This window comes from Symphodus melops (genome assembly GCF_947650265.1).
Source record: "Symphodus melops genome assembly, chromosome: 10".
NCBI classification, from domain to species: domain Eukaryota; kingdom Metazoa; phylum Chordata; class Actinopteri; order Labriformes; family Labridae; genus Symphodus; species Symphodus melops.
In genome coordinates, this window is record NC_136700.1 from 4,023,273 (window position 1) to 4,049,829 (window position 26,557).

Sequence of the window (26,557 nt, forward strand, 5' to 3'; positions counted from 1 at the left end):
TAGAACTTCTTTCTGTGGTCTTTGAAACAGAATATTTTGTGATTTTGTCGTTTGGGGTAAAATGATGCATTTCCTAATTTAGTCTGCACATATGCTGTTTCATGCATATTCTTTGGGAATGCATAACTATGCTAGTGCCACTCCTTGGTACCATGGTTTAGAAAAAAAAAACAAAAAAACAAAAAAAAAACATGTCTTATCCACCACACTGCTGTAAAACATGTCTTAATGAGTCCATCCCTGCATTCCTCAATGTGTCTCATCTAATTGGTAGTCTGACTTCACATCACCCCACAGGCTCCCAACAGTGTGGCAGAACTCCGGGGGACCATTTCACGGATGAAACAAATTTAAAAGTGTGGAGGGTTTGCATCACAGATATTAGCTTATTCACCACAGGAGGGCGTGGCCATCAGCGCTGATACGTTTCAGCTTGGCACAGGCTCAGGTGCAAATTAGGGAGGCTTCAAAGTGTTAAAATGCTGTTTGTACTGAGGTAAAAACTTTATCCAGAGATGATCAAAGAATTCCCAACTTAAAAACTTTTAACTGCTTTACTGAAACTGCTCGTACTGAACCACGTTCATTTAGACAATGGTGTCTGTGGCTTCTTCACTTTGTCTGGGTCCATTTGAAATGAAAAAAAACAAAAAAAAAACAGCATTGCTGCATTTGAGGGGAAAAAAACCTGACCTTTAATAGAATTAAATTCCTTTAATAAGTACAATGAACTGTCACTATCCAGCTCAGCTGGTGTTTTTCTATGCAAAGGAAATGTGGCCTGAGCAGGGAAGGGTGAAAAGAAGTGAACAAACGTCCTTTCATCAGAGCAGTGAGCGGACGGGCTGCTGTGCTCCCTGTTCACGTTCAAAATCTACCAGAGATTTGCTTTTCAAAGGCTGTCAGCCTTTTGGGCTCTGACGCGTTTCTACGAGGAACACCTGTCCCTCACACACAGTCGCGCTATATTCAAAGTTTCTGAGACTGAGCACCACCCCGCAGCTCTTAACCTCAATCTTTCAACAATTCAAAGTTCCCTCAGTCTCCAACAAGTATCTGAAACAGCTCGTGAGGGAATAGATCCCTGTCAGTCAACGTTTAACTTACTGCAAGAATATTTGTTTGTATATTTTAGAAAGTAAAGGAAACAGCAATTATTCATATAACTACACACCTCTTACTGTTGTTGTTCTACTTTGAGAGTATAAGTAGATAAAAGTAGTGCAATGTATTTGTTGAAGTTTTGATACAAATAATTCCCACCTATGGACTCCTAACGATGATTTGTGTGATTTTGTGCAAAGCTCCATAATTCTCCAACAATGTCGACAGTACAAAGACACTTTCTATCTAAAGAAGAGAGCATCAGGTTATCAGCAGCGGTGGAGGCAGAAAACAATCTTATCTAAACAGCTGTAAACAAGTGTGTGCGAAAAGGCAGAAAAACAGCCCGCACAAGGTAAATCTACTTGAAAGCATCTGACCACTTTTCATCCAACAACTCAACATCAATAAACAAAAATAGAGCTGGTACGCAGGCTAAAAGCGTGATCACATCAGCACATTAGCCAATACAAGCTTTGAAGGTAAAAACACTGATTGATGACTCGTACTGTATTTAATCATGCAGAACAAAAAACGGAAGAGAATTGAGAAACCCTCTGACCATTCATCTTCAAGGTCCCTTTGTCTTGTAACTTGGAACTATTAGTCAGTGAGGGAGCCTCAAACGTGCGCTGTTCTTTCACTCGCTCTGTCTGATAAAGACACGGCTTTGTGAAACACAAGATAAGGTTTGGACAAACAGAATATTTGAAAGTTCTCCTGTATTCCACAGCAGGCTGTTTTCTTGATAGAATTTCTATTGCATTTTCTACAAACCTCTCAGTTCAGGAGAATAAACTAAATCAAATTGTCCCTCAACAAATAAAACGGGAAATTGTCATTGAATTCTCCTTAACACACACAAAAACCCTCCTTGGTGCGTCCCAAGCACCCAAGCTAAAGATGCAACTGTCAGTAAAGGCGAGGACTAATCACACTAAACCCTGCATCACTCCTCTGGATACTTGGTTTTTTAAAAACAGATAGATCTGGATCCATGGCTCAATATAAGAGACCCTGCTGGCTCTGTTCACATGAATACTTCAGCTGTGAAGACCACAAACGAGGAGCCCATCATCCCAGCTGCAAATTTCTCAAAACATGTTCAATTTGTGTGACACATTTTTTTTATTTTTAAAATCACTTTGTGACCAGTCAAGTCACTTCTGCTACAGCCAAAGATGAATAAATAAACACGACCACAGCCCTGACTGCTAACAATGACAACCTCTTTTGACTAGAACTGCTTATTATTAGTTGTATTGCTCGCAGCATAAAAGTATAACTCTCCTAAAGTCAGTGCTGTGGATAATTTGTGTTCTCATGGTGCTCGAACCAGACGGCCATTCAAGGATTTTATAAAAAATGAATAGAGATAAAATATATGTTAAATTTGTAATCGTCTGAAGTGTTTGGAGTTCCTCTTTGAGCTGCTTCTTTCGGGCTGAACATTAAGATGCAGTTAAGGGGGTTGGGAAGGACATCCGCAGAAAAGATTTCTGCTGCAGTTCCTCCAGGCTTTGCCCTAAAGCAATGCAAACAGCTACCAGGATTATAATGAGCACAAATACAAAAAAATCATCTTTCTCCTTAATAAATAAATATCATACAGTTGTGACACATACTGCAGTAATTTCTTCTACTGAAAAAAAAAACATGTTTTAAAACTCTTAAATAGAACCATGTAGATTAGATTAAGAAATAACATTGCCCGCTCATAACAACCCAAACAGTATACAACTGAACCTGTGATCATTTGTCTGATTAAAGTATCAGTCAAACAATCACTCTCTATTTAAATGATCTGTCTCTGCAGGTTGTGATCCATGTCAATAACATCAGTCCCTATGCAGGCTGTTGTGGCTATCTCCACCTCTGGCTTCTTGTGGTTACAGAAACCTAACAGTGGGGGCAGCTGGGATTAGAGCACAGATATAGATCAGCTGTGAAGGGCTAAAGCCCATAAAAAGCAGCCCTTTCCCAAACCCAGCAGGTTGGACTGGGCTCCTCACTGTTCGGCCTCTGCAGGATGTGCAATGACTCAGCAGTGGCTGGCTGCTGGAGGTGTCCTCAAGGGGCTCCCTAGGGACCAGAGGCATGCTGGGTAGAAGACACAAAAATACCTGTACACTCTGCATGAGTGCGTTTTAAACACTCACCAACTCGAAAACATGCACGAGGGATCAGTGTACATGTTGACAAACCACACACATGCATACCCCTTATAACTGGTTTGATAAAAAAACATCTTATCCAATTCTCCAGAGTGATTGAGAGTCTGAATAGTTTATGAGTCTGTAGGGACACAATTAGTTTACATAATTACTTGTGTTTTTGATGTGACTTCTCTACCCATAATTCAGTGGGTTAGAGCAACAATGACAGTAGCAGCACATTGTACCATCATATCACAGCTGGAATAAATCCTGCCGTTACCATGAAGGGCTTCTCCTCTTAGCATTTATTGGATGCAGCAGAATCACTTCAGCATCAAGAAAATTGTTCCAAATCATGCTTGCTTATTTGCATGCATTAAATCCAGGGTCAAGCAAGTCACATGTGAAGAGGGGGAGAACTGCCCAGCAGCTTGAATACATTAAAGCAGAGTAAATGGTTTGTTGATTTAAAGAGATTAAAGCACACACAAGCAGGCCTGCTCGATGGATTTTAATTAACTTGCCATATATAAATTGCATGTTATCAGGCATTACTGAATTAAATGCTGAATACAAGTGCTCTTTCTGCTTGGCTGAGTTGAATAAAAAGCTACTCAGAATCTTGGTTGGGTTTCACAGATGTAGCATAATGATGCAGCAACGGGTGCACTGAATAAATCCCTGCATACCAGCTCTTTAACAGCCATCTGAGGAGATTCTCTTTAATTATGTACAATACAGCCAAATTCAAGTCCCCTGGCATCTCAGATGATCAAGCAGAGGGATGCCACGTTCTCTCCCTGAGTCATTCGGGCAAATGGATTCCACTTCCAAGAGTCATTTCTGTCAGTTATAATAAGAAGCTAATACATAATATGACACACTCTGAAATGCAAAACTATTCACAAGGTTCTCGGGAAAGGCTGTGCAGGGGCAATTAGAATTTTGCCGAGTTCCTCTATCTGCTAAATATCCTGGGACCAGTATCATCAATCTGCCAGTTAATATGCCTGTTTTTGGATATGTTCAAATTTACATAGTGGGAAAAATTTACAGCATAGAATATAGAAGTAAAAAAAAAAGTGAGATGAATCCATTGAGGCAGAAACGCAGGTAAATAAATGCAGAAAGGAGTGGGCACTACGGACACACAAGAGCTAAATGGATAAAGGAAACCTGCCTGTCAGAGTCTGCCTCCACACTGCATAAAAATAACTCAAAGAGCTTGTTTTTTCTATGTTGTCAATATCAAAGCTATTACTAAGTTATACACTGACTAACCAACAAGCAACAGATCTGTGGGTCCCAACAGTATTTCTTTTCCCAACCTTTTTTCAAACATTTATAGCTCACTAATCTACAATTTGAATTAAAACGCATCTTCAGCAGAACTGCCATTATCATCTGGCATTTTCCAGCACTTGACATGGCTCACAGATACATATTCCCTGTGCTCGAGTGACCTTCTCAACGAGCGTACAGGCTCATCTGGTCCTCGGGCGTAACGCCATGCCACAGGAAGATTAATACAATTTATATAGCATCCCACTCCTGGCACTGATTTCACACAAACCCTGCCAGCCTCCCCCCCAAAAAAAATCCACACATCCACAATGAATCACAAACTGATAAAGAAAGAAAGAGTTCGAGGAAAACAAACAAAGCGCACTTGTGAAGAGGCTGAAAAAAACAAGCAGTTGCCTTTTTCACGAGGACATATCTTAAATGTGTTGATCTTAAGCCAGATTCTGAACACATGCTAAAAGAGATGTATAAACGTGATAATGTGATGAATGACTGTTTGAATTTTATTGTAAAAAAAAAAAACTAGCCAAAGCCAATCCAACACAATGATCAAAGTCTTAGACTGTGCCATGCAGAACAGTCGAACAGAATGGGTCATTCTGTTTAAGTGACATGCTAAACAAAAGCACACACGTTTACTCCACTTCAACATCCCAATCAGATCCACATGGATCAGACTAACCCCAAATCAGCTTGCTGAGTCACTACTGGAGGAATGTGTCCTACCGTTTTCTGTGTTCTCATGCTCGGTGTCAGTGAGGGTTAGATTGGAGTTTGCTCTGCTGGAGAGGCACGAGCTGCGGCCTGACTTGGTGTTGCTGCGGCCCCACAATCTGACCGCGTGCTCTGGAGACATGATGCCGTCTGTCTCCGTGTCTGCATCCGAGCCCACACTGACCGAGTAGTCACGGTGTGGCATCCCCATTTCTGTCCTGTACGTGGCCACGTGGGACGGCAAAGCCTCACCGAAGCCGAGGTTTCGGAGTGAGAAGTCTGCCCCTACAGCAAAAGAGTAAAACACAAGTTAATAACAGTGACATTTAAAATAATAAGCTGTATTCATTTCTGTGAAGACGACAGCAATACCCTGACCTGAAGAGGATCAGGAATCATTTAAAGCCATGCTTCACAACCTCAGTTTGTGAGTCACATGAAGGTTCAGGTATAGGTACTGTAGTAGTTTAAACCAGAACTCAAATGTGCTGCTTTTCATGTCTGCGTCTTGTAGTGGGAAAATGTCAAACCCCTCAATGGGGCTGTCATGTCTAATTGCTGTTTTTGCAGCAGTTTTCTTTGATTTTTAAATAGTAGCAGATTAAAAATGTCATATTCAAAACTTTAATATTTTAAAATGCATTCCAAAATCGAGATGTTTGTCTCCTTTTCTCACACTTATGCCTTCTATAAAAGTGACTGGATTAACCACCTTACTGTAAATCACGAGGTCTTAAGCTGTCTCTGAAGAGAGAACTCACCGGAGTCTGTGATTGCCTAACATATAATAAACTAATTAAAAGAGGTTTTTGTTTCTTTTCTTCAGCGTCCAGCCCAAACAAACACAAAGCCTGTACGTCATCATTCATACTCGTCTAAATGTTTAACATATATTGCTGGGCTATGTTTGAGCTTGATCTCGGTTAACTTGACAGTGCTATCACACCTGATTTGAACTTTGATGTTTAATAATAAATTGGAACAAGCAGGTAATGGTATGCATGTCTTTCATGCAGTTTTAAACGCTGGCATGGTGAGTTCAATCCGTAGCCACCTCTGTTAATAGTCAAACAATGCAGTGTGACCTCTACTGTCATCGAATGTGAATTAGATTTCTCATTAAAAAGCAATGATGCATATATTGAGACCGGGCAGAAAAGTGCCTTTAACTCAATAAACAGGATTGTCTTCATGTCATTGTTCTCTGCTAATATACTTAAGATGCACTGCAGTGATATCAGTGACGCTCTCTTCTATTCACATAACAGCATTATATTTCTAATATTAGCAGAGCCAAGGCTAACCTTGCCGGCTGAACTCGTCCACTTCGTGGTGAACCATTTCCTTGACACGGCTCCCGTAGGCCATCCTTGAGTCATGGTCGAAGGCCTTGAGTGTTTCACTCGAGCTGTAGGATTTGGGGTTGGGCTTTCCATCCTCGCTGTCTGCTGAGGAGCTGGTGTAACGGCGCTCTGTGTCCTGCCGGGCAGTGAGTGAGCGGTAGGGTCTACGTTCCTTCACTTCCATGGCTGCCTCCACGCTGTTTTCAACATCAAATGTGGGTAAATATTCCAGTTTAATTTGAGTGCTTCTGTAGAGAGAAAAAAACACACACACAAAAGAGAAACTTGATGACTGAAAACCTGAATTATTAGCAGTGTAATCAAAAATAGTAATAAAATAAATCAGTGGCAAGCACCATGGTTTTACCCATTACCCATGGTTCATTTGTAATAGTTTCAGTCATAACAAAGATGATTCATAATTAGGACAAACTGATGCTAAACCTTCACATACACACACGTTCACTACCAAACAAGTGTGAAAATAAATACAATTCAAATGCATGTTTGTGAGAACAGCAGCGTATGCACGGCTGAGCACACACAGAGAGAGCATGGAAAACCAGCCCGATTAGATTTAATAAAATATGGCACAACAAATCTTGCACCCATAAAGTTTACGGTTCAAGTCCCCCACAAATATTCTGTTTTATGTGTCGTATAGAAATGCAGGGCCTCCAGCTTCTGTAACAGTGGCAGGTGTCCTTCCGTGAATTGTGTTGTTTATAAGTTACAAATCATCGCCATCGCTGAAATCTGAGGAGGCAAACAAATCTGGGACTACACTGAACCAGCAGAGATGATTAAAATCTGAAACATAAAACCCCCACTGTCAAATATCACACCGACTCCAAGATCAATAGAGAGAGGCAGTTTCAGCATCGGGATATGTGCAACACTTTATTCTGTTGCCTTCAAGGACACAGTACTGAAGAGAAAGAAAGAAAGAAACATGTTAGAATAATTCTAATGTAGTCAAAAATAATTGTTGTTTTCTTATATTTTATCATTCAGACAGAAAAGACTAAAAGTTAGAAGACGACTTTGCTGTTTTTGGTGCAACATCAAGGTGCCTTGCAATCAGTGCGTTCAAAGCGACAGCATGATGGAAGATATTGAGTGGGATTAACATTTGTCAATGTGGATATAAAGATGATTAAAGGCTTGGTCACTGTGTACTTTGAAGCTCAATTACCGAACAGAAAGAATTAGTGAGCAACATTCTGCAGCTGTATTACTTTCCTGCTTCAGCCATAAAATGTCATCCCGATAACATGTCGTGAGTGTAAAACCTGCCATTCATGTTGCAGGATGCCACTTACGCTCTACATGCCTCCACATTTGAAAATGCTTCTTTTTTTTTCTCCCCAGGAGCAAAAATGTGATGCAAGTCACAAGATAAAAGAACAGAGCCTTTTGCAAAAGAGATAAAGACTACTCCTGGCAAGTCTCACAGTTTATATTGACAAGATGCCTGTGTTGCTCAGACAAGGATTTTTCCACAAGATAAGCTCTTTATGAATACTGTATGAGTTTTGTGCCGGACTCAACAGTAAACAATAATCTCTAGTGAACTATATTTGCTCCTGAATTAAAAAAAAAAAAAAAAAAACTTTCTGTTGAAGACACCATTGTTGGGTTTGGGGGTTTCTTTTTGTATGTATTGACAGCTGAAAAGATCCTGGTGATTAATGGCTTGGGGCCTCAATAGCAGGACCTCCGCCACATGGGGGGGAAGAAAACGCTTCCACTCAACAGCCGCAAGAGCACTTCAGCTGCCCCCAAGATTTCAGACACAGCTTGTATGGTTTGCTATTCTAACTTTCTTTTTTTTTTTTTGCTCAAGATCGTTGATGTTATGCAAATTTGTGAGAGTGGGGAACAAGCAGCAGTGTAACGTTTTGAGAAGTGCATTGTTTTTATTTCCAAAGAGCTGGGCTCTGTGCTTTTGCCATCTCTCTTCTGTAAATACTTTTTCTCCTCTTTATTTATCGGCTGGTATGCAATCAGATGCACCTTTGAGACCATGGGAAACCCAGAGGACTTTTTCAGTGAAGCAACAGGCCATATACAAAGAGAGATGGCATGGGATACAAATGTGGTTCCAAAATTTGTTTTACATTTCAGTACAGCTGTCAGAATATTCACACAAAGCACAGAGTAGAACTAAACAGCACTGTTCTCTATAAATAGGTTACGCCTGGCATTATCATTTTGTTTTAGTGCCGAAAAGCAAAGCTCGTTTGTCTGTCCAGGTCTTTGAGGGGGGAAAAAAAGCCAAAACAAAGAAAATGCCAGCAATGTATTAATTTAATGCACTAGTACATGAAGATAATAAACAGCAGGCTTTATTTAGCTGTGATGCCTCCACGCGTACGAAGAAACACAACTAAGAAGTGATAAGAGGACTATTTTTAAGTGTTATCGTCTCAGAGTAAGACACAAGGGACTGCTGGAAGACGCAGCTTGGAGCGCTGAAGGAGAAGGTTAATGAGGGTATATTCACAAAGACTCAGTTAGAAAAGTTATTAACAAAGACCAGTGAAAAATGGAGGCCACAGATTGAAATCTCTATAACAGAGATAACAATCACATGCTTTTATTTCAAAGACAAAGTTCCTTTTAGGCTGCAGAGCTCGAGCAGTGCCAAAAAGATGCTAGCTGCAGATCTATGCAATGATCCAAAATCAATCGAACCCTCCCCGGATAGACAAAAGAAATGATGGATGGTCTGTTTTACCCTTTAAAACTACTGCAAACTCTACATTTTTCAATTGCATTGTCTACAACTAGGCACGGTTGCGCCAGGTTTGTCCATCTGTGTAAAGCAAATGTAAAGCAGCAGTGAGCAGACGAACGACGTGCTTCTGCAGGGACAGCGCTGCAGCAGGCGAGGGAGAAGGAAACGTGTCAAATGTAATCAACAGTGTCGATGCTTTCGATTTGTATTGAAATGCTCTGAACAGTTCCCCACAGATAAGTTCATGACCATCTAAGCAGCTCAAGAAAGTTACATCACATTGATTTCAATTGAGACTTGACCGAAGAGGATGTGAAGAAAATACACAACACTGTGAAACATATGAGCTGATGATATAGGTCAAATTGTTCATACTGTGATTATGTATTCTGTGTATAAGGAAGTGTGAGAAAGAAATGCACACTTAAGTAGTGTTTCCCAACCATTGTACTTCTTTCTTTTGTCACTTTAGTTCGTGTATGCCCCCAGTGCAAAAGAGTGACATGCACTCAAAGGATCTACAAAAAGCACATCAACAATTAATTATTTTTTCATTTCTTGAAATAACCCTTAGCTCAACGTTACCAGAAACGTCTCAAGTTGATTTTTCTTTCAGTGTTAAAGTGGGAGGAAGCTGAACCTTATTAGAGTGCAGCCCTTTAAAACACCCAAAATCTGTCAAGCCACCCCATAATAACCGCACCCTCAGAGTTTAACGGGTGGTAACAGATCCGCCTGCTAAAACACACACTGGGCAGTTTGTTGTGACCATTGCTTCAGTGTCAGGAGTTGGTTAAATGTGGGGTCTAAATACGTGGGAGGCATCTGGGGTACAATAAAAATGCAAATGGCTACGTACTATCCATCAAACAATTAGCAGTGTGCTGAGAATTGCTATTCAGTGCTGCTGCATATAAATCTAGCCTTCACTGTGCACACAGCCCTGTTTTCCATTAGAATTAACTGCTTGCTGCTCTTAACATGTCGTCGATTTTCCATGCAGAATCCCAGACTACATGAATCGAACACTCTTAGGCAACGCAGCAAAAAGACAAAGTAACACGCATGCACAATGTGGAGCAAATCCCTTTGGGTACAATATGACATGATTACAGATTAGTTGTCTGTGAAATTACTTAATCACTTACTATTATTACTAATTACTATCACGTAGAGTGAGACATAATGTGTAACTGATTAGTGATGACACAGTGCATCTTTTTTTTTAACTGAATCATTTGAGTACAGGGGAACAACTTGAGTGTGATGAACAGTCAATGTTATTATTATATACAGATGTTACTGTTTACATTAGGTGATAAGTTTTTCATTGATATTCTTAAATGATCACATGGTCAAAAGATAAGTGACAGTTAGCTCAAAACACTGCAGACAAATATACACAGAGAAGCAGCTTGTAGTGCAACAGAGAAGACATTTGGACACATATCAGGAACATTGTCTACAAGGTCCATTGAGAGCAACGACAGCTCCATACAGGCACCACTTACTCCTTTTCTGGAACCTTTCACATGCCTGAGCTCTATAGAAAAGCCTCCTGGTCAACAGAAAGGTGTGTTTTCAATAGGGGGGAAAAAAGAGTCGGGTGGATGGGCTGGGGGGCTCAATGGCTTGCCGAGCAGATCTGAATTCTGCAGTAATAATACGGGCTGGGGTGGGGGCACAGTGGCGGTGGTGGGGCATATCAGGGGCCGCCTCCTTCCGGGATCAAAAGCGAGCCCCTCCAGCAAATAAGAATGCCTAAAAGCCTTAACATAAACAAAAGTAGCCTGGGACTGCTGCGGCAGCACACTCCCCCCTACTAATCACTTGAAGCAATTCAAGGTTTACTCCTGACAGAGAGAGCAGGCAATGGAATAATGCTATTAAAGCAGCCTGGTAAATAACAAGGAGAGGCAGTCTATTTATTCACTTTCTGCATTGATATACGCCCCTGACCTTGGCCAAATACAGCATAATGTTAGCAGTGCTATGTTAGGCTGAAATGTCTACTTATCCATTATGTTGCTGCTAAACTCTAAAAAAAAAGATGTTAGTGTTTCGCTGCAGTTCTGCTGCAAATGAAGGCTTGTCCACATATGTTTTTTAATCTTATAATGATTTTAAGTAAATGAAGTCTGAACCAGAGAGCTTCACTTAAGCAGATATTAAATGTATGCATGTTTAAATGAGGGCCTCTGCACCCGGCTGAAGTGCTTCTGTTCCCCAGCATGGCTGCTGAGTGCGGAGGTCGCCCTGATGGTGACCTGTCTCTCATTAGTCCACAATTAATGCTCATTATTCTGCAAAGGCAAGACTTGAGTTTGATTTATAGTTTGGCCTGCAGTCAAACTCAACCTAATACCAGCTAAGCAATAATCATCTGAATGTAAACTTGCTACTGTCAAACTTGCTGTAACGAATGTTTGAGCTGTAGCCCGAGGACACTGGCACTAAGATGCAACACACAATTAATCCACTGAACACAATTAATGTGCTTTTGTTAAATCTTAAGTGGCTGTTTGATTTAGAACGGCAAAAACAAACTTTTTTTAGTGTCAGTTTCACATGGAACGTTTTACGAAATTTGCCTTTGAGACTGTAGACGCTACTCTGAATAGAAAGGAGGGAACACAGTGTCATTTCTGCTCATCGCTGTGTCTTAAAAAACAGATTTACACACGCACCGATCCTATGTTCCAAACATTGTTCTTCATTTTTACTAAAACTTCCTGGGGACCGCTTCTGTCTTAGTCTCCACTCACCCTGCAGCTAAACGCAATGCAGATCTTTGAATGAACATTGTAAGCTCCTGGAAGCTTAATTGGAGCTCCTCTGCTATTAGGCAACGATGAAAAAGAACATGATTATATTGTTTAATTGAACAGACAGAACTGCCTTTTAGAAATGTGTAGTTCAACTCAGGTGCTGTAGATTAAACCAGTCAAAGGACTGACATTATCTTACTATCATTAAAGAAGATTTCTATACTTCAGCTTTCACAGTTTCCTGAGAAGGAAGTTATGTTTTCTGACATACAACCGGAATATTGTACTTCACTCTCATTCATTCTGAAAAGATCCAAATAAGCACACACACACACATAACTATCCAGCCAATGTTAAGGCTGCCAAAGTGCCACTGTAATGTTGCTACTTCCAGTTGGCTTAGAAGAAGTCCTTCATATTTCTAATGCGTGCGATACAAACAGCTTTATTTAGCCTATGTCACTTGCCGTAGTCTGATTATAAAATTACTGGTTGCAATGTACATACCAATTTTGTCTCGGCCACTTAACAGAGGATGCAAATGAGGTGAAAGCTAATGCTATTATTTTTTACTCCAGCACTATTAGTTTTCCATTTAATCCTGAGATTTGGCTGCCTCGATCATTTAAAAAGCTTGACAGAAAAAACAAACAAAAAAACAGATGATTGCCATGTAAACTGAAATGGTCTGATTAAATGCTGTACAGTTTCTAAGAAAATCCAATATTTACAAACTGAGACATCAACAATATCACACCTCAATGCCATTAATGATCCTGCAGTGTCCTGATCCAAACATGCAAGAATTATGTTGAGCAATGTCAAACAGATGAAAGTGTAACATTCTTATATTTCCATATATATTAAAATACAAAGACCTATTATATAACGCACATCTCTTTAAAGAAATCAGAAATCCGTGGTGGCACAATCCCAACAGAAATGATGGTCAAACAATGTCCTGAAAAGGAGACAACATGGAACCAACAAATAAAACATGAAGAACGTCACGTGAACATACAGACACATAGCAGTAAATGCAGCCTGGGTATAGACTGGATCCAGCCCCTCTCCTGTTCACTCGTGGAATCAGAGTCTGTTTCGAATGCGTCTCTGGTGACCACTTGTGTTTAGGCTTTACTTCCCTGCTAAATGCAAATGCCCATGTAAGGTGCCTTTAATTCTGTAGGCCACAAAGGACTGAGAGTGCAGCAAAGAGGAAGTTGTAATATGCAACGCCAGGCTCCAGGTTTCTGAACTCATTATGGCCTTAATGCATGCTACTCATATTTACACCTGACTATCTCATACACACTTTCCCCGAAAAAGTGATATCTTTGACATTTTAAAGAAATGCAACATACAGAGGAAATCTCCCACTCGTGTTTTTTTTTTTTTTTTCCTGTGCATGGTTATGGAGTAAAGGCCACTAAATTAACTGTGTTGCCCTTAAGGAGCAGCCCCGAGTGGAGGAACTCCTCTCAGAGACAGTGTGTGGAGAGCACTGCAGTATGCAGCTGGATACCAATTACAATCCACTCACAATGGGGGTCCTAAGATTTTCTCAAGATCGTATCTTGTATAGGCCGAGGGTAAGGAAGTGCACTGCCAAGATCACAGACTCAGTAAGGTCCTTTCAATCACAATTCACCACAGTCACAGGCAGCAGTTCCACGTTCCACCTGAAGCCTTTAAACTGCCTTTTCTTAAATGCACTTGAATTCAACAAACTCTGGTTGACTTTTGGATTAAACCCAACTTAACCTCAATGAAATGATCCTGGCTGATGAGTTTGCAGTGGAATCATCAAAGGTAAATAGGGTAGGAGGTACTGTATTCCCCTCATCACATTTACTGATCTTGTTTACTATGCACACATTGACAATACCTTAAATCTTTGCTGGTCTCTGCAAAATGAATCAGCCAACATGGTGGCTGAGAGAAGATAAGAGCAGGAGTACCCCATGATGCACAACAAGCAGCACACACTGCTGTGTTGTTGAGAGCAATAAAACCAGCTGCTGTTCAATATCAACAGTAAAAAATGAGCACACACAGCAAAGAAAGACAGGGTTCCTGCATAATGATCTTACTCTAAGTGCCTAACTGAGTCATCTCCGCAAGTCCTGCTCTGACAACCACACACCTCCCACATCTCCCATCCCAGCAGCCTCTGGGTGGGGCTAATCACTCTGTAGCTTCATCATCGACTGGATGACAGCAGCACAGGCTGTAAAGATGCTGTGTCTAGAAGGCGTGGCTGCTGCAGTGGCCTACTGTAAACACACAGTGCCTGTTTTCCAGAGCTGAGAGCAGAGCATAAATACAGCACATGCTAAAAAAAAAAAAAAAAAAAAAGAGCAGGGAGAATGACACTCATTTTGCCTTCCTTTCAGTGCTACAGTGAGAGAGGAATCCTGAGAGGATTTTCCCGAGGCATTGAGAGTTGGTGTATGCTGATTTGCCCCTAACTGATTATGACATGAAATGGCTGACGGGTAGCGCTTGGCAGTGCTGTGTTGACCTGCGCATTCCCCTTCCTCTGCCTCAGAGGCACCGGAGGTCTGCACTTTGTGATCCCGATGGCTGCACATTAGGCAGTGCTGAGCCTCGTAAAAAACCCTTATGCACGATTGCCTCTGCAATTTCTTTTTTTTTTTTGGCTCATCTTCTATCAGCCTCTAATGCAGCTTTTTTTCCCCCCCCCGGAGTAAGCCCCGTGTTACAAGCTATGAAAGAAATCAGCAAAACAAAACAAAAGAGACGTGTCCTGTCTTTTTTTTTTCTGTCAGACTTGATTGTTGATGCAAAAGAGGGAAATGCCCTTTCATCTATCAGGGCAAAGCACTGCATCCTCCAATATATAAATTTAATTCTCCAAGTAAATTAGGATTGATCACCACAGCTCTCGGCCACAATCAGCATCCATGATCAAATCAGGGCCCGACCCGAGATAGAAAAGGATACTTCCATAAATAAAAACCATGGGGGGGGATTTGATTACCCACAGGTGTGCTTTTAGCCTCCTTCCTTTAAAGACTGCTGGTCTCATGTAATGCCACACTATGTGCAACCTCACTGTTGTTTTCCTGCACTCAGGCTTTTACATCATACTTGCATCAGCGGATATGAGCTGCTGCATGCCGGAGTCGGGGCTAAGCGAGTAATGCCCATGGAAGCCTGGCTGAGGACCATCCCAGTGAGACGGGATCTATCAGGAGCTTCTCGCCCAGCGACACCCAGGGTAATAAATTACCCGGGATTAACACGCCATCCTGCGCTCCACGCAGCAGCCACACTCCACTCACGCCACGCTGCTTAATGGATCTATTAACCAAATGGATACAGGGGTAAACTGCTTTCAAAGCGGACCTTCTTGTTTGGTTGATGCTAACAGCACAGGCTGAGATAGATTTGTTCTTTTATTTAACAGAAGGTAAACGTATGGTTGTATGAATAGAGGTGCTTTGTTTCTTTCAATGCAGAAAACTTTCTGTACATTACAGTATTTACATCATTTAGTGTCATTCATGCCGCTGTTGTGGTATCTGTAACAGGACTTCTTTGTTGGAGGAGTCCTGTGCAGAGCAGATGGAACATCTGGGCAAACAGTAGGCACTGTGAAGTGACAGCGTGCTCAGACTCCCCACTGTGCACCTCGTGTCACCTGTTTGAGGATTCCTTCGAGACGCGTCTTCGACCACACTCTAACCTGTTGATGCCTGTCACTGATAGCAGCACATATTTGGGAGAGGACTCAGTTGTGCAGCCCGTATCTTCTCTGCATCTTTGGCATCCAACCAGCGCTGTGACTTGCTGACAGTATGGCACAGAGCAGCGGGCAATTTTTTTGACCAACGCTCACTCATCACAAAAGGTAAACACAGATAAGAGAGAGGCTCATAGCGTCTCTTATTTCTTTGGGCTTAGCTAACACATTTAGACTGTTGTGCAGGTGATAGACACTGTTCAATGTAAACGTGTGCTTTGAAAAAGTTATAATAATATACAGTACATATCATGTGAGACTTTTGAAACTCCTATTTTCTCATGGGCCAAAACTTGTATGGACTAGAACACCAATAATCCTCTCTTCTTTATCTCCCTGCTATTAGGATAGCGGCATTATTTCTTCCCCCTAAGCTTCATCTCCCCCCTTTCTTCTCTCCACTTCCTGCATATTTTGTCGGCATGAAGAAGAAACTAGACCTCTGGAGCCTCAATAAAAAATGTATAAGTCAGAAAGTAGAAAAACCTGAAAAGCATACAACTGTGAAATCTTATCTGAATGATAAAACCTTTTCTCAAAAGTTATCGAAGGACGTAGTCGCTGGCACATGCAGCATAGGCAGTATCATGCACAAAGGGAAAGAGATCAGTCAATAACCAACTCGCCTGTATTTACATGATGTGCAGGTCTGAGTCCTCTGCTAACACACAATCCTTGTGGATGCTCTTTTAATTAAAGACCTTGCTCTTTAACCCTGCTCACTTCATTCTTTCTCCACATTTTCTTCTGACTACATGACTTTTCATTACATGTATCCAAGAGTTCCATCAGAGCCTGACTTGTTGTAAAGGATTTTTCAAGTGTAATCACGGCACGCTGAAACGTCACAATTATAAACTCGGAGTAAAAGATGACGCTGCCTATAGCTTCCACATTATCAAAAGAAGAAATCTGCAGGATGGAAGCATTCCTCTGGGTAAATCTCTTAAAATGCTTCAAACCTCCGCCTTGCATGAAAACACTCCAACTATTGCTGAAAGGAGAGTGCCACACAAGACCACTTCCAATTTTTGAAAAGTTAAGTGGGTAGGAACTGAGTTTTTTTTATTTTTTCGAAAGTGTAATAACTGCAGCATGAATGTAGCCAGAGAGACCTTTAAACATTTAAAGTCAATCTGAGCTGGGATTGTCTTTGCTTTAGTTCCAGTTCAAGTTTTAAAACACACACACACACACACACACACACACACACACACACACACACACACACACACACACACACACACACACACACACACACACACACACACACACACACACACACACACACACACACACACACACACACACACACACACACACACACACACACACACACACACACACACACACACACACACACACACACACACACACACACACACACACACACACACTACCAAGTCGAGCAAGTACTCGAAAAAAATAGAGCTGAATATCTTCAGTCAGTCAAAATACTGTGAAATGCATCCTCAATCCTAGAAGGAAATTTGGGCTGCTGTAGTCTTCTGTTGGTTTTTCCAGACCATCATCTACCTCAAACGACGGCGCTGATTGCCCAAAGAACAGATTGGCAGCTCTGCGCTACGCTCCAGACACACGAGGAAGCTCAGCAGCAGCAGCATATTAGTATCGGTGTTAATCTCACCATATACTAATAAAATCGGCTTTGTTGACAGACATCAGCCCATCAGTGAATAACGTGCCTGTCACAATGTCAGCAGCTCACGCTTCAACTTATTGCTGGTAAGCTGTACTGAACTTTTAAATCAGAGAACAGAAGAAAAAGTCTGGTTTGTTTTTGAGGTAAAAGTCTTACACCATCTCTGGGATTAGCGACATGCCCCAGTGATGTTTAAAGAGGAATGATTAAACTCTGTAAAACAGACAAATTATTACCAAGAAGTGATCAAAAAAACATTGGTGTTCATCGCCCTAATTTATCAACGCATCCCTATGGTAAGGTTTAGAATGGTGAATGAAAAGTGATCCTTTATATTCTTGCAATTTGTGGGGAAATGAGCATAAGAGCTTGTCTGTACATTAATTAAGACTGCATTCATCATCAGTGTTCCACAAAACCCAACAAAGTAACAATGAATCTTATTGTTACATTTTCTCTTAAAAGTAAAGAAAGTGGAGAGCATTGAGGTTCAAAAGAGGGAAGACCTGCTCACGTGTACCCATTGTCTCCTGTTTAAGTGGGGTCAAGAGCGACCACACTGAGCCATGAGCATGAAGCCTCACCCAAAAGCACCCACTCTTAACCCGACATACCATGCAGCATCTCTCCGGCACAAAGACCGGCTTTATTCCCCCGCACTCACGGCGCTCTCTTCTGAAACCTCTTATGGGCTGGACATGCTTAAAGTTTAATGGGAAAACCGTACAGAGTAGGACATCATTAGAAAGCCTAAACTCCAGGCACGGCTCTGAATCTGACATGGTGCGTTAGAGAAAACATGAGTACACGAGACAGGGAGCTCTGCAGGCTAAAGGAAGAAGTGAATAAAAATACTGAACAAATAACACTTAATTGAGGTCAGTATGATTGAACGCTGGGAGGCTAAGATGGCTTTAACATAGGTTCCAGATGGCAGACTGTTATTTCACTGTGCCCTGCTAATACTGCAGGATTCGATGCTGGTAACCTGAGTGTCCCCTGGGCCCCTCGGCTCCTCCACTGCACTGAAATCAGGGCCAAGCTCTCCTTGCTGCATCCCGGCAGGTTTACTCAACTTTGAAGGAGGGGGGGGGTGTTTGGATATGGCAGTGGAGGAAGGGTCTCTGTGTGTGTGTGTGTGTGTGTGTGTGTGTGTGTGTGTGTGTGTGTGTGTGTGTGTGTGTGTGTGTGTGTGTGTGTGTGTGTGTGTGTGTGTGTGTGTGTGTGTGTGTGTGTGTGTGTGTGTGTGTGTGTGTGTGTGTGTGTGTGTGTGTGTGTGTGTGTGTGTGTGTGTGTGTGTGTGTGTGTGTGTGTGTGTGTGTGTGTGTGTGTGTGAAGGTGGGGGTTGAGCACTAGTGTTGAAACAAAGCATGTTAACAGCACCCCCGTGTTTAACAAGTTAAGAAACAAGCAGGGCTTTCCTTCATATCCTTATTGGATGATGGTGTTTCACCTCTCCTTGACAGCAGCACAGAATCAGAGTTCACGCCTGTCTGTCCTCGCTGTGCTGCCTCACGTTAAACTGACTGAAACACACTCATCCTATCATTCTCATGTCTCTGATATGGCTCATCATGTTAATATCTCCCATGCAAGAAACACGCAGATCGATAATGCAGCTCTGAAACATCTTTAAAGCTTCATCATTTTTGCGCTTTCTTAGTACTGTTTAAAAAAAAGGAAATTTACCATCCATGAGCTTCGTGCTTTCACAGAGAATAGGCATGTTGTTTCTGCAGGTGTGTTTCCTTCAAAAATAACCAAACAATTCAATAAGTCTGATTCATGTGCAACATGTAACTCCTTTCTCTTCTTTTATCAATGCATGCAGGCACAGGCTGCAGCCCCTTACTGTTTGCAAGAAACCTTCTCCTGGCTCTGCCATTAAAGAAGAAAAAACAAGAAGAGAAAAAGAACCAGTTTAGGAAATTATATTTTTTTAAAAATGAACAATAATATTCAGGAGTTTCAATCTCTTATAAATCAGCCCCAGAACCTCTGTTCTTCTAATTCTCACTGAACAATAAGCTGAATGTTCAAGGTAGCCAGATGTGTAGAGAATCAGACTTAAGATATTTGAATCAAAACTACAAAAGAGAACATTTTAATACTCAACAAAAGCTCCCTCATCTTTAGTGTGTTATAGAGGCGTGTTAGGCACTGATTGAGCGTCAGGGAGGAAAGGTTGTTCATCAAACGCTGCACACAGAGCCCATAGCTGTCCATCCTCACTGCCTTCTTAAAGAAGTCCAATATTTGGTGGCTCATTCACTCTTTGACCTTAAACAAAAGACTGATATGGCCTTATCCACTGTGACATCATTAAGCCTGGGCAGGTCGCCCCTCATAATGTTAAATCAGGTTTCAGGAATCAATGGGGTTATATTTCCATGAAGGATAAACGTTGCATTATTTCAATGAAACTCTTAATTCCTACTTCATCAGTCAATACATTAGATTATTGCAAAAGGAAGTGTGATAGGTTGACCTTTGAGAGGTGAAAACTGCTGCTGTCACAGTGGAAGAATCAAACATTCCTGCTAAAATCACTATCTGAGGCAAAGTGTGAATTCACTGTGCAAACAAAAACACTACTTTATGTTTAAATGTTCTTTTACCTTTTAGACTCAAAAACATCTTAACATTACTGAGGAGATAATTGTTGGAGTCATTCTGCCTGGTAAAAATAAAAGGCCAATAATAATGGGGTTTTTTTGTATGTTCCTTAATACTTTTGTTCCCTTTATGATCTTTGATTTCTCACTATTGATAAACAGAAGAGTCATTTCTTTGAAATGATCAGCCATGTTCACATTGAACTGTCAGATCAGATGAAAACATATATGCGAGTTCATTTATTTAAAATCATCATTTTTTAACTCTAAAACAGATCAGATGATTTTTTTGAATTATTTTTAAAAGTAAAAAATAATATTGAAATGATCATTTACAGTAAAGTAGAAAAAATAACAAACCAACTAATTCATGCTAATTACAGACATACAGATGTTATCAGTGCACTTTAGTTTATAGTGAAACACAGAGCTGCACAGAGTCCTTGACCTGACGTTAACATATAAAAATAAATAAGTCAAAGAAGAGTTATGAGCTTTACAGCTGACAGCAATAAATAATCCCTGCTATGGGTCAAGCTGTGTACTATAGCACAGCCGTTTCCTTTTCTGGAATATTCTTCAAACTCAGCACAACAGAAGCCTTACCAGCCATGATCTAAAGCACATAAGCTCCCTCTGTGTTTCTGCCTGTGTTCAGAAACACACACACACACACACACACACACACACACATACACGCACTATCACTTCAGGGACATGCAGAGCCCCGCGTTCAGCCATAAAAGAGCCGGCCTGAATATTCAAAACAAAAAAAAAGCAAACAGGTAACATATGGCTTTGAGTCATAGCAGCAAGATGGGAGTCAGCACAGAGCAGTCAACATGTTTTGGCTGAGGCTGTTAATACTTTCTCCTGTCCCATCCTATGCGATAAAGGGTTTTAAAAAGTATTTTTTGATTCATATTAACTTCATTTAAATCATCTTGTGTCTGTGTTTGCTCGTGGGATGAGGTCTTATCGCCATATTATCTGCTCAGGTTTTCTTTCTTCTTCTTACACTCTTTGTTACATCGTAAAGAAAAGCGCTACAAACACAGTTTACGACTAACTATATATTTTCTCTTTGCATATGTCATTAAAACATGATTTAAGCAGCACAGGCTTGAACAAGTGTTTATACACTGTAGAGTTGTGAACAACATGCATTCATCAGAAATGTACATGTCTTGCACCATCTGGTCTTTATCGTTTGTGGAAGTGTGCCACATTTTTTTTGTCTTGTTGAATCACTGACCTTGGATTATTGAAAAAGAGCAACTCAAATAGATGCAGAGGTCTATTTATATCCCAGCCCGACGGATTAGTATATATACATTTAAAAGAATAAATATACAACACAGTATGTGCAGCCATCTTTAAATTCAGACAGAGAAGACGTATCATCTACAATCAGGTCATATAACATTTAAATGAGACAACAAGGTGATGCAATAATAATAATAATAATGCACCTATGGATGACTGAAATACATCAAAACAAAGGGATTTTTGTGACACTGCTGACTTCTTGATGAGTATTTTTTCTCGGGGATATCAAATGTGTCTTGCCGTCAGCCTAGTTGGCCCACGAGCAATAACTCCGAACTTTTAAGTCCACATCTAATTACTTCGAAATCCAAAGAGAGCCAGGAAAAACTGGAGGAACGCAAAGTCCCAGTTTCAAAAGGAGCCCAGAAAGCAAGAAAGTGTTTCCACCAAGTTGTTCATTTTACACAACACAGCATTAAACAGCGAGTAGCCAACCAATAGAGACATGAAGCAGTGTGTGGGCGTCACAGTGGGTAAGAGGGAGAGACAGAGATGTGCCAGAGCTGTTTTCCTCTTGATTAAAACAGTAGATTTTTTTTTTTTTTTTTTTTTTTTTTAAACAAACTCATGACTTCAGAGAAAAAAGAAGAATTATTTTCTAACTTTAAGCAGGAGCTTAACAAGGAGTCATTTTGAAAAGAGGCAGCGTTTGTTTACCCTTCTGATAGCAATGTATGTGACATTTAACTTCTCAAATAAGCTGCAGAAAGCCTGGGAAGCTGAAAGCTCACTCCAGCTGTTGATGAATATGAAGTGACTCTAACAATAGCTCCAATATAAAACATATTCAACATCGGATTCCACTGAGACCGAGAGGTTTACTGGTTATAGGTATCAACAATGTCGCTCTGACGCATGTGAATATCTGAGGTCACCTGTGAGGCACATTATCAGCAGATGAGACGGTTCATTTACTAAAAGTAAAGCTGAATGCAAGTGCACTGATTGATTTGACGACTGGGAGGATGAGACGGTAGCAGTCACATTAAACTACATGTACATTTATAAAGTGTCTATAATCTCCACACAGAACAGCAGGTTAGAGCCATGTCTTCTAAATTAGCATATGACAATGCATCACAAAGGGTGATAGAGGGGGAATTTTCCCTGCACCTAACTGTGTGTAAATATATTTCATATAAATATGGCTTTAAAATGCATCGAGAAACTCTGATCCACACTGATACGGCATGCGTGCAGTTCCATTATTTATTCAACAGTTCACACATCACATGCACTAAAATGATATCAAAGCACAGCAAAATGCTCAAACATGTTAGGAGGATATCTGAAAACGCAAGCAGGCGGTGAAATTAAGAGTTTGCTCTCTGATCCCAGAACACATTGCGTCATGGAGTGAAAGGTCACACGCCTGAGAAGGAGGACCATCGAACCGTTCCAACGCTCAATCACTAACTTCCTTCAGCTAAGTTCAGCTTATCAAACTTTTCTTTCCAAAAGGTCATTTCAATTCATCAAAGCATTCAAAATAATATCAACGTGTTTTTTAGCAACCACAATAATCAGGCGCCTGAATTCTTAGAGAGTTGATTCACACTGTGAACCACAGCATCTAGATCTTTCTTTTCATGAAACATATTAAAGATTATTAGTCTTCTCTGTGTAACAAGATCTTTCTTATGCCATACTTTTTTTTTTTTTTCATTTTTACACATTGGGCAGGCTGTTGAAAATGCTCCAAAAAAGTAGCTGAGCTCTTTCTAAGATGTCCGTCCTCTGATCTTTCCCAATTGTAGCTGTTTGGATGCATTCACTGACTAATCACATAGATTTTTAGTTACACTGTTTTTGTTCACTTTGGCAGGACATGCTGTTTAAGAGCCTCTGAGCTGACCTACATCAGCCATGTCATGTCTTTGTCAGGAAGCTGAAGGACAAATGAGACAGCGACAGTTAATAAGCTGCCCTTCTCTGCTGCTCCTGCTCTCTGTCTTCATTGCTTATTGATACTCAGTCACACTAACACATTCAAACACACAAAGAAGTTTTGCGATTTGCAAACATTACATCAAGACTGTTGTTGTGAAAATCTTGATTTGTTTTCAACTATGCAGCTGCGTTTTACGAACAGAACTGGAAGGACCTGCGGTACTTTTCCACAGGACTGGATTATTTTAAGAGGATATGAGATGACTTCTTTTTTGAGTAGCTTACAATCACTACCTGGTAGTACAGAGCAATTATTTCAATGGTTTAGGAATGAACTCTCATGAGCAGTACATTTCAATGGGGCACGATGTTATGCATTAAATTAGGCCCAGTGCATTTTGGGTAACCTTTGAGTGCTTGCCTCTGCTATTTTCCACTGTGGGTACATGGACAACCCCCCCATCACAACTTTCCAGCTGAAGTTTGAAAAGTATCTGATGATATAGCACACTTCAGCTCCGCTTTAGATTCCCTCTGCTTCACATCCTCACAGCAGGGGGGCGAACAGCACGCTGAAGATCAATTAAACAGCCACGCATGGGAGAAGGGCCAAGCCCTGATGGTTCCTGCTGTCAACCAAACCCTACAGATGTCACAGAGATCTGACTGGCACAGCGTGTGGTACTATACAGGGTCTATGAATTGGTTTGTTAAAAGTTTGTTTCTCAATTATTATTTGGAATTCTACCCTTAATAATCTAAACGTTTTTTTTTTAATATATATATTTTTTTTGGGGGGGAGATGGATTTGTTTTGCTCACAGTTTGAGTTTTGACTTTTTATATCACAATCATCAATATTTTCTGATTCACTTTCTGCTCTCTCAATCATCATGTTATAAGTGTTTGTAAGAGTACGACTGTATAAAAAAAGCCCCCCACTGGTAGTTCACTAAAGAAAGCTTCCACTGTTAGATTCTGGAGCTACATACTGAGTGCTGTCTTTCTATCTTCAGTATATCTGGATATTCTAGCAACGCTGTGTTGGGGGGAGGAACAAAATAAAACCAGGAATGAATTCAAGACAAAATACTAATGCAGCTGATAAAAAAGTGCAGATACCTATGAAATATTGGACAAACCTAATCTCCATTAAATCATTAAAGGAAGCAGTGCTCTGCCTTTTCAAGAAAACAATGGCGTGCTGTGTCCACATTGTGATCAGGGCCGCTCATTACCTGACACAGTACAGCAGCACAGTCTGATAAATATCTGCCATTTGAGGATCCACAAGAATTTGTAGAAAGGATAGAGACTAGGCTACACAATGGGTTTCACATTCAAAGAGGTAATTCTTTTCTAATTAGCTGCTCTGCTCTGCACATATAAATGGGCTCTGTGTCCCGCCGAACGTGCGTACAGTATGTGGAGCATGGGATTGCATTTAAATTCTGCAAGAGATTCTCTCCAAATACGATGCGTAACCACTGACTCCATCTTGAGTTACAACTGAGAAGACAATGACACAACAGACGTGCTCTTTTCTTTTACATTTAAACTTCAGGACTGGCACTTGTGAACACTTGTTATTTCTCTGCCCCATCTATCTATCTACAGCATGCTACTATACTATGTGCCTCTGTATAACACATTTGGAATTGCTTGTCAGACAACTTGTCAAAGTAAATATTCCCTGAGCTCTAAAATATTACAGCTGGACCTGCAGTGTATTTAGCTGTCATGATTCACCGAGGTTATTTATGGTCCTCAAAAGGACCATCAATATTCGGTTTGGTCAAGTTCTGCCCCTCACTAGACAACATTGATGGTAACTCATATGTCATGCTACATGTTTGGAGCACTTTTAACAGTTCAACAAATTATGACTTTCAGAAAGGTAATGTAAACTATTTCTCAACCCTCAAAGCTACACTGGTTAATGGACTTCTAAGTGATCCAAGAGAGGTTTCTGTGATTTAAAACGTGATAAACATTGCAAGTACACTGCCAGCATTGGTTAGCGATGTTGTTGTTCTTATCGGTTTTCTTTGAACTGAAATGTAGCAATCGGATCTACGGCTACAGAGATGAATGGAAAAAACTCTCAGAACCAAAGAGATTTTTGTCAACTAATTAACGCCGTCATCTTGAATCTTAAATCGACCACTTAACTTCAAAGCTTCTCAATTTTACACCTTACCACACAGGAATTATCTCCTCGCTGCTGTGAAATGCCTTTAATGCAAGTTATGCAAGGATATCATAAGCTCAGATGACAAGGTTTCAGCGTAATGGCTATAGATGGATATTGTAGCCATGTCTGTAAATGCACCTGTTTAATCGTAGGATGAGGACGAATCAATCATGTCCGCAGGCAAATTGAAGAGGTAAAGCTGGAACTAACAGGGCCCTTTCAGACCATTACAGACAATTTATCAGATTCCTTCAGGTCAGTCATTAATAATTCAATTTTTATTTTATTTTTTTATGTTTTTCATTGTTGATAAAATTGTTGACTTTCCATCTGTTTGGTGTTTTGTGGTTATTATGGGGAATATTTCTTGTTTGTTATCCTCTTACGTTTAGAAGAGTACTGTGAGTTACAATGTTTATCTGTTGGGAATTAACCTTTGTTAACACGTATTTGCTAAAATCACAACAAATGAAATCATGACATTTTCTGTGAGTTGATTTTTTGCTTCTTTTTTGTGTTTCTTATTTGAAATAAGTGGCGCATGTTTCCATATGCGGTAGTAATGTTCTGATGAAACCCTGCAGGACATCTCTTTAATTTATGATTTGCCTTTTTATGTATTAGACTTTTATAAATATCAATACAGCCTTTGATGATGGGTTTGAAGTGTGATTCATTGCTGTGGAAAAAAAAAACTATATCTGCATGTTCTAAAATGGATGAAGAAATATTAACTCATTTAATTTATTAGCATGACAAAGCACACCGTGTTCCTGCTCAGTGTGAGCTGCATGCAACAAGTGCATCTCGGCAGATCAATGTCAGCAGCAGCCAAAACTAAGCCTTCCTGCATTGTTGTTTTCAGTAATTCATTTATTTTTCTATCCTGCAAATATATGATCTTTCTCAAAACTGATCGGTCAATCATTGAAAGTTGATTGAATTGGACAAATGCAATTATGTTAATG

The 26,557-nt window shown here is 40.5% G+C and overlaps 1 protein-coding gene across 4 annotated transcripts in view; it reads right to left on the reverse strand.

Annotated features, from left to right (window-relative positions):
* The window catches only part of tenm4 (teneurin transmembrane protein 4), a 133,059-nt gene that overhangs the window by 97,408 nt on the left and 9,094 nt on the right, over positions 1-26,557 (reverse strand). For all 4 annotated transcript variants that reach the window (XM_079354480.1, XM_079354479.1, XM_079354478.1 and 1 more), the window contains exons 2-3: positions 6,584-6,870; positions 5,292-5,564 (exon numbers count right to left, since the gene is read on the reverse strand). In XM_079354480.1, coding sequence (XP_079210606.1) covers positions 5,292-5,564; positions 6,584-6,806 — 496 coding nt within the window. In that variant the 5' untranslated portion in view covers positions 6,807-6,870. The remainder of the gene's footprint in view (positions 1-5,291; positions 5,565-6,583; positions 6,871-26,557) is intronic.